This window comes from Solea solea, chromosome 10 (assembly GCF_958295425.1).
Source record: "Solea solea chromosome 10, fSolSol10.1, whole genome shotgun sequence".
In the NCBI taxonomy this organism is placed as follows: domain Eukaryota; kingdom Metazoa; phylum Chordata; class Actinopteri; order Pleuronectiformes; family Soleidae; genus Solea; species Solea solea.
In genome coordinates, this window is record NC_081143.1 from 3,923,207 (window position 1) to 3,941,932 (window position 18,726).

General features: G+C 37.8%; 1 protein-coding gene across 1 annotated transcript in view; it reads left to right on the forward strand.

Annotated features, from left to right (window-relative positions):
* The first annotated feature begins 959 nt into the window (after positions 1-959).
* The window catches only part of arhgap10 (Rho GTPase activating protein 10), a 42,569-nt gene continuing 24,802 nt past the window's right edge, over positions 960-18,726 (forward strand). Inside the window, exons 1-10 of the mRNA XM_058641099.1 lie at positions 960-1,579; positions 13,455-13,550; positions 13,773-13,834; positions 14,982-15,053; positions 15,264-15,365; positions 16,692-16,802; positions 16,997-17,101; positions 17,323-17,452; positions 18,296-18,402; positions 18,582-18,676. Coding sequence (XP_058497082.1) covers positions 1,426-1,579; positions 13,455-13,550; positions 13,773-13,834; positions 14,982-15,053; positions 15,264-15,365; positions 16,692-16,802; positions 16,997-17,101; positions 17,323-17,452; positions 18,296-18,402; positions 18,582-18,676 — 1,034 coding nt within the window. The 5' untranslated portion in view covers positions 960-1,425. The remainder of the gene's footprint in view (positions 1,580-13,454; positions 13,551-13,772; positions 13,835-14,981; positions 15,054-15,263; positions 15,366-16,691; positions 16,803-16,996; positions 17,102-17,322; positions 17,453-18,295; positions 18,403-18,581; positions 18,677-18,726) is intronic.

Below are 18,726 nucleotides of genomic sequence, written 5' to 3' on the forward strand. Positions count from 1 at the left end.
CATTTTTTGTACTGTATTACAAGCTGGTCTCAGTCAAATAAAACCGTTCTAAAACCACTTGAATCCTTATACAAAAGTGCCCTCAAAATCCATGATAAAAAGCCACGTCGTTACCATCACTGTCAGATACTACACAAATATTACATTTTAAACTTTGACAATCTGATCAAGCACTCAAATGTTTGCTTACTTTTTAAAATTATTCATAATTCTGTAGCTCCCCCTTTGAACAGGTATGTTACTCTCTGCCCCGAGAAGTCAACAAGAATAACAAGATCTGTATCGAGGGGTGAGTGTAGTGTACACCAATGCAAAACTGGATTTGGAAAGTCATCTTTTTCCTGTATAGCCATGACTCAATGGAATACTCTGCCAACAGACATTATTTCATGTAGAAGTCCCCACACCTTCTCACATCTTGCTAAGCGTCGGCTATTGTCAGGACAGGAGTGTACACATTTATGAATTGTATGTGTGTGTGTGTGTGGTGGGGGGCAGTTTAGCCTTAAATCTTAGTGGTCATGTTGAATCTGCTTCCACGTCCTTTGTTTTGTAATTTTATATTTGTTGTTGTTATTATTGTATGTTGTTTTTATGTACTATTCCATTAACCTGCCCAGGGACTACAGGTGGAACATAGCAATATTCATGCATATTCTCTTGTTGTACAAGATTAATGTTTTATGGTGCACTGTCCCTGTCTTGAAAAATAAATTACATTACATTACATTACAATAGTTTGAGGATGAGTGAGAGTAAATGTTGTGGGTACTGAGCTGCAAAAGATAAAGCCACAAAGGCTAAAAAGCTAAAGAATCTCAGCTGATCTGACGACCATTATTTTGAAAACCGGATAGAGTAATTTTAAAGTATGCCGTACCATATTTAGGGGCAGCAATGAGAGGGGGGGGCAGCACGGAAATGCGAACGTGGGCTGGCTGAGTGAACCATCTTGATCCAACTGTGTGGTCTTTGGCAGAAGTTTCGCTACACGCACACAGATGTCACCAGAGTTTCTCAATCTGTCACCCTACTAGGTGGAGTCCGTTTGATGGAGGGCAGAGAAACTGGACATAGGCACCATGATTTGCTGACACCCCCTGTCAGCCGACTTCCGTTGAATACTTCCACCGGCTGCGCACCGTTGAAACACCGTTTAACCATTATACCTGTAGCGGCTTCTCCCGGCGGTTCTTTTTTTTCTTTTGACAAATGTGGAACAACACCCACTTGAGAAGAAGTCACCATGCTAACCACAGTTAGCTGCTTCACGTCGCTATGTTTTCGGTGCTGACTTGACAGGCGACGAACGCGGTATTTGTGAAGTTGTAGACGCTTTTTAAAAAGTCATTTAGACGAAGTAGTCCGCGACATTTTGTGTCCGTTTCCCCGTGCTTGAACAAAGTTATTAAACTGCCTGCAAAAATGGGACTACACCCGCTGGAGTTCAGTGAATGCTATCTGGACAGCCCGAGCTTCAGGGACAAAATAAAGGCACATGAAGCAGAGCTGGACAAAACCAACAGATTTATCAAAGAGCTGTACAAGGATGGCAAGAACCTCATCAATGCAACAAAGCGTAAGTTAACGGCCGTCGTTTTAAAATGGATTTTTCTGTGTTCTAAATCTCGCACTTGCCACGAAAAGAAGGGTCCTGGTGCGTCCACCGTTGAAACAACTTCTTCCCCAGTTTACGATGGGATTGTTCATTGTTTCCATTTAGTTATGACTTACAGGAGAGAAGAATCTGTCCTCTCTGTCGTTCAGTCTTATTTGGACAGTCATTCATGACTTGGAGCTAAAATCAGTTTTGAGAGTGCGTGTTTTTAATTATGATAATTATAACTGCTGCAGAAAAGGAGCATGATATAAAACGTCCTATCAGAGGCAGAGCTTTTAATAAGGTCAATAGAGGGACAAAATAACAATAATAATGATCTACTTTAAAAGGCAGGAAAAAGAGACAAAAATGGCCCCAAAGCACTTATCAGCTTTTGACATCATCAGGATTGGCACACGTTATACTGTATATCTGGGTCAGGCAATTAAGCACAGAAAAAGAAGGTGGAAAATATAAAAATTCAAGGCACACATTTTTAAACACCCCATTTTTAATGCTTAAAATGGAGACAAGCTCATCCATCACCAACTTGTCTGATTAAAAAACTGCTTTTCAGCTGCCTTTTTAAAAATATCAACAATTTTTACACATGTGTTGTAGCTTTTCACAGTTTTGGACCTGTACAAGCAGGTTTTTTTTGCTGCTTTTTATGAGTTGGTTAAAAAAAAAAATGAGCATCAGCAGTAGAGCTGAAACAATTAATCGATGAATTAATTGATTACTAAATTAATCGACAACTATTTTGATAATCAATTAATCGGTTTGAAGCTTTTTTCATGATTAAAACAAGATTTCCGATCTTTTAAGCTTCTTAAATGTAAATATTTTCTTTATTTCTTTGCTTTGGATAAGAAAGAAATCATTAAAAGTTAATTGTTTTGGTTTGTGGACAAAACAAGACAATTTAAGAATATCATCATTTCCAGGTTTGATGAACACAATCAACATTTTTTTAAATTTTCTGATATTTTATGGACCAAATTAATTGAGAAAATAGCCGTCGGATGAATAGATTATGAAAATAATCGTTAGTTGCAGCTCTAATCAGCATACCTGAAGGTTTTCGTAATGTAATGTATAATTAAAAAATTCAAAATGTGGTGCTGAATGAAAAGGTGCTGCATTTTTTAGGGCTTTGTACGTGCCTGCAGGGAAACCAAACAGTAGTCTAAATGTTGGTGGTTAGAATAAAACGTTTTGAACAAGCTGAAGTTTGCCAGTAAATTTTTTTGGTAAGCCAGAAAAAAAATCCTCTGTGCACTATTTGCTCACAGTTACACACCTCAGTTGGGTTAAAATGATTCAATTCTTATCTCTTTGAACTCTACTCTTGTGGGCTGGGCCTGTTTGTGCTTATAACTTCTCAGACTTAAACACAGACTCTTCACAAATACGCTGCTTTCAACATGTCCTGTTGGAAAATCCCTTAGGAAATCCCAAGAACTCATGCTAATAATGCTCAGGCTGCTTATAAATAGCAAAGAATTTTAGTCCTGTGAATGAATGTAGTTTTTGAAACCCACTTTAATATGGCAATATACAATAGTTTTGGTGCTGTGTACATTGCAGGGATCTCGGTGCTTTGCACTGTCACTTCATGTTTTTTTACCTGCTCTGCAACCGTCACAGTCTGCCAGAGAATCCCCAGGTAGTAGGCATTTTTGCCTTTAGCGCATTCTAAATTCTTCAAGGCAGCGTTTCAGCAAGGTGCTGTTAAAGCTTACACAGGCATCTTTGTTCACGATGACTGCATAGTGTCAGGTGGGCCCAGCAGACCTTTTAGTGGCATTTTTAGGGCTTGAAAACAGAATTTTCCTTTTGTTTTTGTGTCACAAGGATACAATCATATTGTGTAACATTGGAATAGTCGAGCTGATAGCATCAGTGAGTATTTTAAAATGTGATAATGAATCATACCTGTTGTCTTTCAAGCCAAAATACCAATAGTAAGTTATCAGGAATTATATAAGTGATAGTGTTTTTTAGTCTTTTATTGGCTCTATAGTCTGTATGTCAGCAGAATATATGTGTAAGATATTTATTAATGTTAACTATATTAACAATAACTATAACGGTTAACTATATTAGTTATTTATATAGCTATATACACTGTGTGTCTTGTATAAAGGTGATCTTAAAGAGATTAAGCTGTGGCCTTGTTCTCATAAACATTTTGATGCAGCCACTTCATCCACTTCATGATTTGGTTCAAAATATACACGTAAAACATGGGCAACAGGTCACTTAGGGATTCCCTTGGCATTCAGCCTGTCCAGTGACACAAGACGAGATAGCTGCCTCAGTTTGAGCATGTTTGCGTGTGTGTGAAAGAGAAGATCGGTGTTTGTTAGTCGGCCCTTCTGCTGAGCCTGTGTTTCTTTTAGCTGACATTAGTGGAACCATGTATGCATGCTGCTGTAGCCTTTCTGCGTCACAACATCACCCATGACAGTTCATTACTCAGCTGCTGTACCGAGCTGTTACTTGCATATTTGTGATCTGTTGTACTTATAGTTTAAGCACTTGCATACAAGCACTCTTGCATTTTTCTTCTGACATTTTGCTATTTAGTAATTGTTTAACTAAGACCAAAGACTGTGTTTCTTTGCCAGAAATTGTTGAAACAATCTAGATACACTTGTGTGTTTGAAAGTCCTACAATGGCAGTTATTCACAAGTTTATACGATTAAAACAAAACAAGATTGTTGAAGATGTTACATTCAGCTCTGGAAAGTTGAGATAGCTTTTTGTGTTTTATCGACATACAACCACATTAATCTATAATGAAAATAATTGCTTATTGCAGTAGGGCTGTGATAAAATATAAATACAATAAAGTATTTTATGACCGTATTGATTGTTTAATGCACTTTATCAATATATCGGAAATATTCTGGGTAGTTGGTTTGGCCCTGACTGCTATTAGACAGCAGGCCTTCATCCATTTGACTCTCTCCCCCTCCTTAAACTCCTGTCATTAGACAAAGTAAAGTGTATGTTGTTTATGCACAACATTGTTTTTTTACTATGAGTGTGTTTCCTTCAAAATAAACCATTTTAGTGGAAAGAAATCACAGTATTTGCTTGCTTTTAGTATCCCAATATTGCAACATATAGTGCTATCACCCCTTTATCGCTGTATATCTTGTTTCACCAGATGTTTGCCATTAAAGAGCCCTATATTGCAGGCATAGTTTAAGTTACCTGTTGGATACTGTATGGAGTAGACTTGTCAGCCTTTCTCCAGTCTCAGTTTCTGCAGCCACATGGAGATGCAATGAGAACCAACATATGATGATATGGTTCACCAGTGATGGCAAACTCATTTGCAGATCATATTTCAGGAGAACATATCATGTCTTTTACAGTAATGTGCAAAGGTTTCAAGGCACCACCAGCTTCTTCGTTTTTATGTCTGTCAAATTCTGTGATCATTGATATTTGGATTCAAATGATGTCACTGAAAGTGGGTCTTATATATTACCAAGCACTCATTGAGTTTATCTCATACAACGTATCTGTGGTGCTCAAGCATGTCTTGAATAAACCTGGCGTAATAGATATTTCTCATCATGAAATAGTAGGACACACATGTTTTACCATTAATTTAAGTTCCACTTGAGTTTTAAGAGCGTCAGGGTGGTGCTATTGTTCAAGTTTAAGGGTAGGTCACACTAAATACTTGACATTTGAACTTGCAGTTTCTTTGTTATTTTAAAAACTGCATACATCCATTTTCCGGATGTGTTCCAGTACAGAGATTGATAAATAATTATACTGTATGTTCATTGTAGCATTGGTGAACCAACAAATCTAAGACTTCTGCACGTAGTCTTGTATTTCATTTTTTATGCAATTGTAGCTGAACCATTTTTTCTGTCTCCAGCACGATGACATACCAGACATTTAGAGTGTTGATGCTCACTAGATCTGTGCTATCTTCTGTCTTATAAGAATAGGACAGGGATTATGGAACTCTCATCACATACTCCTGGAATTAATTGTGAAGCAAGTTGAATTTTATGTGTCGTAGGCCTATAAAGATGCCACCCATGAAGTGTTGCCTGTCTCTATATACTAAATGAACACTTTTGACATCATAATTGTAATAATAAGGTGTTCACTTCAATGTATTAAGATTATATTGATTATGGTGTGGCTGTCTTAAATGTAACTGTGATGCAAAAACAACATCATGCTATTTACACAAGGTGTTTCCTATTTTTATATTTAATGAAGGGCAAGGCAAATGTATCCAAACTGTCCTGTGCAGTTCTCAACAGTATCTTTTAATGATATCATCTTTGTAACACATGAAGCTGAGTTAAAAAAAAAAAGTATTTAATAATTTCTGGGATCTTTTTGATTATTATTTTTTATTAATTACCAAAACGCTTCTTTTCTTAAATGTTAAGTTGTTTAAATTAAAGATGTAGTCTAGATGTTAGTTGCACTAACCAAAGACGAGAGGATTTGAGAGTTGTCTGATTATAGGGGATTTACTTAGTGTTTGACCTCCTAGTGATCTGGCGTGGTGTGTGAGGACATTTGTTGATCTCCAAATCCCTGTCCATTCTCATCCTTTCAGTAACTCCTCACTCCTACGATCAGGAGGATGTCCCTCCATGGAACGTCCTTGATTCAGAGAGGAAACTTTGGGCTGGAGAGCCATGACATGGAAGTGCTCACTAGAGGAGCAATGTGCAGATGTGCTTCTGTTTTAGAGGGTTTCCTCCACAGGAACTGTGTCCTGTCTGTACCCTCTCAGCTACTCCTCATTGTTGTTGTCCATAAAGCAACTTGTTTGTAGCAGAAAGTAGGAACCCTATATTGCTTTACAGATTTTTTATTTCTGTGTGCACTTGTCACTGTCAGTAGAACTGTGTATTGGAAAGAATCTGGTGGTATGAATACATGGGTGACAATATGATATACTGTGATATCATGGAATGCTATAAGCATGACAAGATATTGTCATTTCTTTCTCTCAAAATAGTCTATTTTAAGAAAAGTCTAGCATAAACAATATGCAGTTTTCTTTGTCTGCTGAGAGGAGTGGAAGGAGGAGGAGCGTCAAAAACCTGCTGCCAACTAGTGTAGTAGGCGCAAAAACTACTGTCAGAAAACCATTGGCAAGAATATTTCCATATTGATTTCTCACTTAAAAGGACTAAAGCAGTGTCATGGTATGAAATATCACAACATTTTAGTCAGTCTATTTTCTTACACCCCTACCTGTCACTCCAGTTTAGTAGTTAAAAATAAAAGTGTGAGGTCAATCACAGTCACTCACACAACTGAATTTCCTCTGAATCGACCAACTGCCTATAGCGCATTGACTGTTCCTCTTTGAAATCCCAGCCATGTGAAAGCCTTTCTCTCCTTGGCAGATGGACAGGTTTAAGAGTAGTCTATCATGGTGTGCTTTGGCTCACTGCTGCTCTCAGTAATCATATTACTTATTCTGCCAAAGAGCACCATCACAATCTTTCATTAAAATCGCATTAGCACAAGACGTGAAGTCATGTGGGAGGAACGCTATTTCATGTCTCACTCCAGAAAGAACAAAGCCTCCTATAAAAGTGATAGTGTGTTATTGCTTGATGGCATGATCATGCTTTTGGTGCAAGCACATTTAGAATACCACTATAAACTGCATCATAACTGTATCCATTTGTATCATAAAATATATACAACATGCTACTATTCCTTGTGGCTTCACCCTACAACATTGGAGGACCAGGAAGTCATGAATGAAGTAATGCTTTGTGGGCAGGGAGCTGGGGGAAGAGAAGTTGTGGAAGGGGGTGGTGTGGCAGGCTGTGTGGAGGGCAAAGGTGGAAACAGAGTGTGAAGTTCATACTGGAAAAGATGGGAGAGTGGAACAGGAAGGGCTGTGGAAAGGCACAGCATGTAAACCCAGGCTGCTCTCTGAGGGCCTGGACCAGGCAAGTTCTGACCTAAGTGGCACATTTGATGAGACTGTAGAAATCATAACAAACAACACTCCAGCCGCTGCCAATGAATACACTGTGGACATCTTCAGCAGTTCAACTTTGACATATACATACCTTTTCTGACTTTTTGGGGGAAAACGTTTGTGGGAGCAGCCAGGACATGCGATGTGAAGTTTTCTGCTTCAAGGCATACACAGTCAGAGAAAAACAAGTTCAGGATTTTGTTGTTAATCATCTTAGGCTTTTATTTTATTTTGTTAAATCGCATTATCAAATGGCAAATTTAATTTATTTAAATTAGAGAACATGTGATATCAGTTTTCATGTCCAATACAAATATTTCAACCTTTAGTATCTACCATAACTGATATCAGTCCAATACAATTGTTTTACAAATTTTAAAATACTTGGCTGTCTATCACTTTAGCTGACCAATGTTGGAGGAGGTAACAACTTGTAAGCACAAAGTCATAGCAGCTCAGAATTGTAAAAATATGCTACCACACATTAGGCACTGTGCTTCTTCAAATGTGCCTGTTTGTACACACACACACTCATACAGAATGTGCAAACGTGCAGAGATGCAGTGAGGGCAGATGGAAAAAAGATCCATGCACAGTTTATAATTCATCATCCATAAGTCTTTGATTGCAAATGAAAAGTTCAGTAAATATGTTACACAATGAAATCTGTGTAACATCCAGTGTAGCTTAAAATCTACCCTGAAATCCTCCTCTCAAATTTTGTTAATAGGTTTTACAAGAAAAAACATTTGTCTGCCTATCTCATGTGATGTATAGCTGTTGTTATTTAATCAAACATCTGTTATTTCTTTGTTGTGCAGATGGAAAACATTTCAAAACTTTTGGCATTAGAAACCTATGATTGCCATCTCCTCTAATTGTTTACATTTTATCCTTTAACACTGTAGTGCAGAACTTTTAAATATAAACAAATGTCTGTTGGTGTCAAAGCATTGTCAAGTACAAACAAATTGAAATATGACTGAAAATGCAAAGAATCTCCTACAAGAAGTTTCAGAAGTGAATTCTACTACTCTAAAAACCCTGTTATAAATAAACATTTGTTGTCCCCACCTGCCCTTGTGCTGCAGGTATATACACAAACGCTCCTTCTATCAGGTCTGCTAGTAAGTAGTAAGTTACACTCTGACTTCAATAACAGAAAAATAATAAATGGAGGCATCTGTAAAATAATTTGTGACATAATATACAATATATATAGTATAGTATACATATACAATATACCTGTTATACTTGAAATATTCGTTATTTACTTCTGCCGTGATCTTTGATACTGCACAGTAGCCAGTGCCCTGATATTTTGTAACCTCCCCTGTGTGTCATCTTTGTTTTTCTTCCCACCTCCTGGACAGAGGCACTAATGTTAATGCCACACATGGCTTTCTTTTCCTGTTGGCCTGTTATATCAGATAGATATAAGGTGGGGTCTGTGTGACTCTTACTTAGTATCCAGCAGACTGGGGTCTCTGGCTTTCTGCAGACAAAGTAGCCAAGTTTGACAGTTCCCAGGTTTGCTCTGAAATGCCTTCCTTTAAAAGGCAAAAAGCAGGAGAAGCCTTTGCGTTGGAGTCTTAGGTGCCCTAGAATTGTGTGTGTGGTAGTTTCAGCTTGTGGCAGCTCTTTCCTCTTGGACAACAGCTATCATTTTGATCTGTTATGCAGTCCTGACACTTTTGTTTATTACTCTACTGATTGTAACCAGTTGATCTAAACTTCAATTGAAACAGAGCAGGAACACAAATGCTGCCGCAGTTTTTGCCTTCTCTGAATGTGGCCTGACACTGATTAATGCTGGAGCTTCATGAACTGGATAGCATTCATTCTTCATGTTTTATGTAATAAAGTCTACACAGCTCGGCCCCTTATATTCTCATATTAACTGTCCACCCTGCAGTGAGTTAAACATGCAAGCAGCATGTGTAATCAGATTGTGGATGGGTGTGATTTGTGCACAATGCTCACATATGGCTCTAATAAAGAGACTGCAAATCTATCCATTGACATCACTGTGCATGGAGTACACATTAATGTTCACAGACCTGGGCCTCTTTGAAAATAAAGAACATGTTTAATATACAAATACTCAAAGCAAATGTTTCTTGATTGTGATTTTGGTCTTTCATTGAACAGTAATACTTCTGTGGAAGCTTGAGGAATGCTTAAATGTCATTGATTTCACAATTAGCACCAGCCTGTCATTCTTTTTTGCAATATAGTGACGATGTATACTCCCCTGACCTTATTTCAAACATGTTAGGCTCTGTCAAGGTGTGTCAAGGTTCAGTGTCATGTTGTCAAAACACGTTTTTACTCACTAGGGGTGAAACTGAACTTTCCACTTTACATTAGAGGATCACTCTAGTCCTGCAGTCAACCAACAAAGACTTCATAGGGGTTACTGATTACACAACAAGTATAGTTTAGCTTACAACTTGTGTTTGTGATGCTTGGTTAAAGAGTATGAAACATTACATGACATGATGTAATTGTACCACTATTACGGACAACAATAGTAGTTCTAACATGATATGAACACATGCTGGAGAGAGCATCTGCATACCCACACACACACTTGGATACATGAGAATATATGACATTTTCTAACAAAGCCAAACAAAAGCAAAGAGTTATTGATGATCAGTAGGAACACAATACGAGAATTAAATTGCAAAAAATATGAAATGAATAAAATGTAAAAATATGAGCACACTTATCAGACCTCACCTAACTGGCAGTTTGTTGTTTAGATAATGTCTCCGTGATTACCCAACAGGATTTTGGCTTGAACTATCCATCTCTAGTTGTGATGGTTAAGGTTCCATGCAGGTGAAAGTGTTGTCATGTTACACAGCTGGTAACTAGTGCACCAAATGAGCAAAACTTAAAAAAAAAAGCCCATAAGTGCAGCTCAGTTTATGACTTCATTGACATGAGCATTTAGGATCACTATGAACTTAAAAAAAGAAAATGTATAAGATAATGGATGAAGTTTCTGTCCCCATCCTGCTTATTGCACTGCAGACTTTTACTGAAGTGTTGTGTAGAGCACACCATGTAGAATTGTTGGTGTTATCTGCTGTCATTTCAAGAGCTGCAATTTGAGAAATATTGGAAAGAATAGCATGACCAGAGTTACCTTTTATGGGCTTTCACATCCTGGACTGCATTCTTCTGAATGTATGTGTGGCTTGGATTCCCTCTATATAGATATTAACTGGAACCCAATAGTTCATCAGATTATGTTTACATCAGATGGGAGTCACCTCTGTGACAGAGACATTTTTGACCAAATAGTGAAAAGCTTTTAGTGTGTGTTGTGCGTCAGTAATGTGAGCTCCAGGTTATTCCTTGTGGTTGACACAAGTTTGTAATATAACTTTACTACTGTAAACGATTTTGTAATAAATTTCTGCAGTTACTTACAACTGCTTATATTGTGATAATAATGAGGAATCCTGCAATACTTTTGGTGGTTCTGATCACACCGAAGTACTGTTTTTAAAGAGGTGTCATAGGATTTGCAACTCACTGCTGTTGTTAGCCTCTTAATGTTGCTTGTGAAGTGGCCAATTTTTTGTTTACAATTTTTTTATGTGGTGTTGAGGAAAGAACAAACACAACCTTTTTTGTCTTGATTCATTGGCCACAGTTAGAGCTGTGCAGTGTCAAGCAGAAGTTCATGAACCAAGTGAACACACTTACTGGATTCCTGTGGATACATGAGATCTAGCCTTTTTATATGATTTTTTTCATCTTGCATTTCTTTTGGTCTTATGACTTATCTGAAGAACTACATTTACCTCGCCTGCAAGAAAAGAAAGAACATTTTCCCAAGCTCCATTTAAAGATCTACTGAAAGAACAAACAGTTATAAAGACTACAATACACAAGCTGCCCCAATGTGTGGTGTGAATCGTTTCTCTTCCCGTTGTCCAATAACTCAGTGACAGGTGTTGTGGGAATTAACTTTTGAGGCAGATGCTAAGGGTCTGTGCCAGACTCAGGCAAACTCTTTTGTGTTTGGGGTTTTGGTCCTGTAGTTTAAATTGAATCCATATAAAATGTGCATGGACTTCTCAGAGCACATAACCAGTGGTGGCATAACTGCTAAAATAGAAGAATTAAAATAGTTGTAATGGATAGTTTTTCTGATATTTTATTATAGGCCTTGCCAATGCTTGTGGATTTTTCCTTAAAATGTTGGGTTGCTTCGCCTGTTTTTGACCCAAGCTGAGTTAGCAATAGCAAAAACCTATTTTGGGGGTCACAGATACTGCAGTCTTCTGGACTAAGATGCATATCATATTACTTCCACTTGAAATTCTGTACTGTATAGCCTGTTTTCCTTTTTTTTAAATTTCCCTGCTTAATTCTTGCACAGTTTCTTTTATGTCTCCACTGTGTATCATCATTAACACAAACTTAAAAAATGAAAAATAATGATATTAATACTATAATAACTTTATTTACACTATACTATTTACAATATTGCCCATCAATGAAAATAAACCTGAGTTTGTGGCTAACTAGCTTGTAGCACTTTCTACTCTACTGGTTTAGCTCTATGTTGATTGTTTCCTATAGAGCCCCAGCCCCATCTGCCAAAGCTAATAACACTGCTCCTCAGTGTACTTCATATAGCTACAGTCTAAAAATACCATTGCTGCATTCTGTCATGTTTCTCTCAGGGACTGTCATGGGGCAGCGATCCCACCTCAGGGAATCTGCTCAGTGCTCACTGTTTGGGAATAGATAAGGTTTATGCAGTGTTTTTACTGATGTACAGTGGAGCAGTGGAGGGTGGGCTTACGCAAGATCCATCTCTCAAAATCTGACATTTGTTTTAAAATAATTCAGATCCAGGAGCATAGATCCAGCTTTGTGTTGCTAGCTGGGTTACATGATATGTCCCTCTCAGCATAGTCTGCCCTGTTTGGACTCTGCTGAAGTCTGGTAATGGCTGGCCAATTGAATTGTGAGTCATTCCCATGGGAGATGAATTGTCCCCTGCTTGAGCACACAAGATTGGTAGATCATCATGGTGATCATTATTATTATTATTATTATTATTATTGTTATTGTTATTGATGCCTCTGTTTTGTCTTCATGAACAGAATGTATGATGTAACATTATTTACATACTGCATCCTTTATCTGAAAATAGGTTCAAGCAGTAGTATCAGACCTGACCATGGAAGCCTCTGTGTGTCTAGGCTGGCAGTGCAGAGGTGGCTGGGGGCAAAAAAGTGTTTATATTTTTGGAGCAGTAGACTTCATGGGCATTTCTTTGTGTTTTCAGTACCTCAATTTGTTTGCAACCATATCACATTGCTAAAGAAATATTGCAGCTTCCTCCATCTGTTTTGACATGGAACAAATTACTTCCTTTGTGCAGTGAGATGTTGTTGCTGGGTGACAAAGGCTCATCTCTTTATATATCTCTAAACAAGTAATTATGGTATTGTACCACTATGTGATCACCTCTTTATGGCTATACAGCATTTTCATCATGCATTGTTAGCATAACAATGTTTCTTTTATTTGAATAACCCGTGACTTGCACACATACTGTTAGATATAGGCTGCTTTGTTTTCTGTCTCATCTTAATGAATAGTACCTGCCCTGTTGTTTGACAGGTTTGATGTGCAGCAGGATGTACCACACTCTGACAAACAGGATGTTAGCTCAGTGGTTAACCTTGTGCAGTGCATCAGACCTACTTTATTTTTGTTGAAATGAATGAAATGTCTTCATTTTGGAAACATGCAGTATATCCTTTTAAATGCATTGCTGTAAATGATCTTTCTGTTCTTTTCATTTTTTCTTTCAGAGCTTGGGATGGCACAGCGAAAGTTTGCCCAGTGTCTGGGAGAGTTTCATTTTGAGTACATCGGCGATGCAAAAACAGATGATGAGATATGTATTGGTAAGTGTGGGTTTGCCTGCCAACTGATAGAAACAAACCACTCGTTTTGTTACCACCACACAGACATGCACTAAATGTTTATTTATAGTGCTTTCCCTGCCAGCAAATGAAGTCTGAGTTTCTGGTTTGCACTTGTGGTGGGAACTATTATATTCATGGTGTGTGCATAATAATAGTGAAGTTCTGATTTGGTTTATTACATCTTTAATTTTTCATTTACAGATGAGTCTTTGCAAGAGTTTTCCAAATTCCTTAAAAACCTAGAAGATCAAAGAGAGCTGATGGTGAGAACAACCAGTCAGAACCTGCTTGAAAGCCAGGGAAAATACCTGTGTTTGTCTGTCTCTGTGAGTGTGTGAGTGTGTGTGTGTGTGTGTCTGCCATGTTGCACTTGAATCTTTTAAGTGTTTGTATCTTGTGCTCTGCTTATTCCCAACTTACATACTTCCAGCCCACGCCTATCACTGCCCATATTTGGTGCTTGCATCTATTAATGTCTGATTCCATCATTCACCTGGGATTCAGTTACTCATAATATAATTTTCTCCATTGTACAGTACATTCACAGCATCCAGAAGGCAGCACCTACCAGTTCCCTAGTGGCTGAATTAGTATGGATAGTGTCTGGACTCTACCTCCCTTTGTGCCTGTCTAAGGGTCGTTGTCACAACACCTTCCAGGGTGTGGCTATAGACACATGTGCACATTTCTACACCCAAGTTTCAAATACTGAGACAGACTGCATAATCGACGACAGACTCATTCACATTACCTCCACAAAGCTAGCTTTTGCATCTGACAGTGTTGTTAAAGCTTACTCACTTATAAACCACAAAATTCACAAGCAGACTATGACTAAGAATTTATAACATTTTTATGGGAGTGGTTCTAATTGTAAGTGTTACACTCAGTGGTATTAGAGATAGAGCATAGTATGCAAAATGTTACTTTACAGTGCATTTTACAGTGTTTGTGACTTTTTCATAGACGGCTATTTTCTTGTAATATCGCGCTGTAGTGGCTGAGCTCAGGGAGTGGACACTGGTAGATGATTGTTTTAGTGCTACGCTCAGACCATAATGATAAACATACTGCTCAGCGTACTGGGATGACATCACAGTGCAAAGTAAGGAATAGTAGGTTGGGCATGCAGGCACAGACATGTCCTGAAGTCTGCACAGCATAAACACCACAGTCATGAAGAAAAAAACTCATTGACATTGTTAATAGGAGGTAGTTATGTAATAATGTGTATAAACACTTGTAGGTCATTACTAAAAAGGTAGTACCTCTAGAGGAAAATAATCTCAATACCTGCCACTATACACTGTCAACAATATATCATTAGACCAGAAGAATGTTTATTTAAAAATATTTATGGGGTGAATCACTGAGTTGAGCAATTATCATATGACATCTGTATCTGCCTAGATGAGAAACATCACAGAAACCCTAATGAAACCCCTGGAGAAGTTCAGGAAAGACCATCTTGGTACAGCAAGGGTAATGTATGATGGTTTATTTCCTCTAAATGATGTGTTGTGTACAACTATTAGCTGATCTGTGCAGTTAAGTGTAATGTAGTATATTTCACAGATGCCCACTAATAGCATATCCATTGGACTAAATATGTGGCTTTTATTCCTTTGTCCCTGTGAAAATCTAGTATTTTCGACTTATGTTCTTCTACTCCATCCACTGCTTATTGTTTAGGTTGAAAGAAAGAAGTATGAGAAAGAGACGGAGAAATACTACAGCTCTCTCGAAAAGCTTCTTAATATGTCGGCAAAGAAGAAAGAGCCACAGTTACAAGAGGTATTTATCTTTCTCTGAACTCTGACAAATATGTACTGCTAGCTGTGACAGCATAAAAAGTAAAAAAATAAATAAAAAAATAGATATTTTGTTGAGTTCAAGAATCCTTGTTTTGGTCTTTCTCTTTTGTGCCATTTGGAAGCGTCTCACTGTAAAGCCTCTTGGACTGTGTGAGTTTCCACTGACGTGCCTCACAGCAACACTTTTTCCTGGCTTGTTTGTAAAGGAAATGTGTGCTCACTTGTACTGTACTTCCAAGGTTGACCCTGGTTGCATTTTGTCCAACCCATGCTGCAGTACCATGAGATGCAAATTTTACATGTTGGACAACATGGTGGTGTTTCACGATGCAGTGTTTCTGTTTCTGTTTCTGTTTCATGGGCCTTTGTTCCATCTCTCCATGTAAGGCTCACCCATATGTTGTATCAACTGTGCAGAAAAGGCACTTGAAACTGTTGACATTATGAATGCAGGCTGCTCGTTCTGTTCTCTGTGACTCTTGTGACAAAAGGGCCTGTGGTACCAACACAGATTGCAGTCAGACCTTGATAAATTTACTGAGTGGTTTGTTTACAGCTGCACGAGTCATGAACTACTTCAACACAGCAAGCACTTGTTTGGTTAACTCAACGAACAGTAAAGCATAAAATATTAGTATTATATTATATGTATTATATGCTTAGTAGGGCTGCCACTAATGATTATTTTCATTACTAATTAACCCGCAGATTATTTTCTTGATTAGTTGTTTTGTCCATAAAATGAAGAACATTATGTAAAATGTGGATCAGTGTTTCTCAGACCACAAAACAAAACAAAAAAAATCTCCTGCCAGTTACTGCCATAGAGGAGAAAATAAATAAAATAAATCAGAAATGATTTGAAGAGGGAACTTCCTCTGCCACACATCATTGGGTTTATTTTATTTTTTACGGCTGGAATAATTTGAGTTTGTGGACAAAACAAGACATTTGATTAATAGATGTTAATTGATTTTGAACCTGAAATAATTATAATTATTGCAGCCCTAATTTTATTTTATTGTATTTATATATAGTGAATGGATTGATGTATTTCTTTTCTCTATATTTATCTTTTCTTTATCTGAATGTATAGTCAAAGTAAAAAAAGATGTTCAATATGTTAAGGATCATACAGTGACAACGTTGTTATTTGGGTCATATATTGTAAATGAACGTGGGACGGGCAGGAAAAACCTCTGGCTTCCCAAATTGCACTGTATCATAAAGATCATGATGGTTGTTCTTTTGCGTCCATGCATCCCTCTGTCACTATAATCATCGTGGTGTGTGTTATTTTCTTCAGGCAGACGTCCAGGTGGAAAACATGAGGCAGCACTTTCAGGAGGAGTCGCTGGACTACGTGTGCAAACTGCAGGAGATTCAAGAGAGAAAGAAGTTTGAGTGTGTTGAGCCGGTGAGTGACCGGCCTTCATGGCATGTCAGCTATGACGTGGCTGTATATGGGACGTATCACATGGTTTTAGTTTCTGTCCTACTTGAGACTAAAGAGACTCCAGCCTTTGTGGTCATGCATTTTAATGTGAGTTTATATTTAATCTGACTCATTAACATTTGGTTCTGTTTCTGTCCCTATTGTGATCTCTTTAGATGGTGGCCTTTTTTCAGACCGTCTTCACTTTTTATCACCAGGGCTTTGAGCTTGCCAAGGACTTTGATCATTATAAAAGAGCTCTGCAGATCAATATTCAGAATGTAAGAAATATGACTTGTTGTTTTTTTTAAACATTTCATTTAGATTTTAGAGAATAACCTAACCATATGCCTGATTCCATGGAGACACTGTGGTGTTTTCAAGGGCAGCTCATCAGTTGTGATTGGCAGATGCCTTTCATTGAGAGGGTCATTCTACTTAACCACTGAGTATCAGGAAATTACTTGCTGGAATGTGTGTTTACTCCTTGTTTCTCCCCCAGACAAGGAATCGATTTGAGGGTGCACGGTCAGAGGTGTATGAGCTAATGAAGAGGATCAGGGAAGCACCCCAAGAATACAGGCAGACCAGCCCTATCAGTTGTGAAGGTTACCTCTATGTACAAGAAAAACGTGAGACCTTTTGTATGGTTTAAATTTGTCTTACTATGTATTTATAAAACATACAGTGGAGTAAGGGAACATTGCAGAATACATGGCAAACTCTGCACAGTTCACTGTAGTAGACTGTGGCTCCTGTTAATATGTGTAATTGGGATTTATATGCCCACATTTATATAAAATTAGTTTGAAATATTATATATTTATATACTTGTGTTGACAGTGGCATATCAAAAATGTGCACAGTGGAGAAATTGTCCTATTTAAGGATTCAATCGTTTTTTATTTGTTACGTGCACAGAGATGCAGAGGAAACATGCAGTGAAATGAGGAAGTTGCCCTGAGTAAATAAGAGTAAGGAACAACTCTAGTTCAAGTTAAATAAGCAATATAAAAATATAAAGATAAAATCTTGTACAGCGTACATTCAAGTTCCAATTTAAACACTGTCGTAAAATATTTACACTTACTATTTATAAGGAATCTTTACTATATCTGATTATTCACTGATAACTGTTCAACTGGTTGCTTAGCAGGTTATAAACTTGGCAAATCCGAGAGATATCGGTAGAAAACTCTCTAGTGACGAGCATTAAGCGACGGGGTGACAATATTGACGGTGTCCTGTGTGTTCAGGGAATTGATTTTATTTTATTTGTATAAAAAAAGAGGTGCATGTGTTGATGAGGTGTTATTCTCACGACAGGCATTTGACTCTTTCTCCAACATTGTAAGTCAGTATTCTGAAGGAAAAGGCCTGGGAAATCTTTGTTTTGCCTGGATAAGCAAAAGTAATTGTTTCGACCCTGTTACTATCAAATTCCTGTGTCTAATCTGTGTCTTGTATTTTTTTAGGGCCACCTCCCTTTGGTTCAAGTTGGGTCAAACGATACTGCACATTTGTCAAAGAGCAGAAGATCCTGCACATGGTGACCTTCGACCACAGATCTGGTGGGAAGATTGTGAGTGGTTGTAGAACACAGTGCAGTTGGTCATTCATTTTCAGATCAGCAACGTGCTACATGAATTGTTGTTTTTTTTTAATGTTGTTGTTAAATTGTTTTTTAATTACTGTGTCTTTGAGTTTAATTTAGTTTTAAGTTCATTTTAGTGTACTTATTTATTTTTTTTTTTTTTTCAGGGAGAGACAGAGTCTGTCACACTCAAATCCTGTCTCCGCAAAATGACTGATACGCTGGACAGGAGGTTCTGTCTAGATCTCGACATAACTGACCGGTACTTCATCACCTCACATTGTGTCTCTGAATAGTCTCTAGTTGGATGTA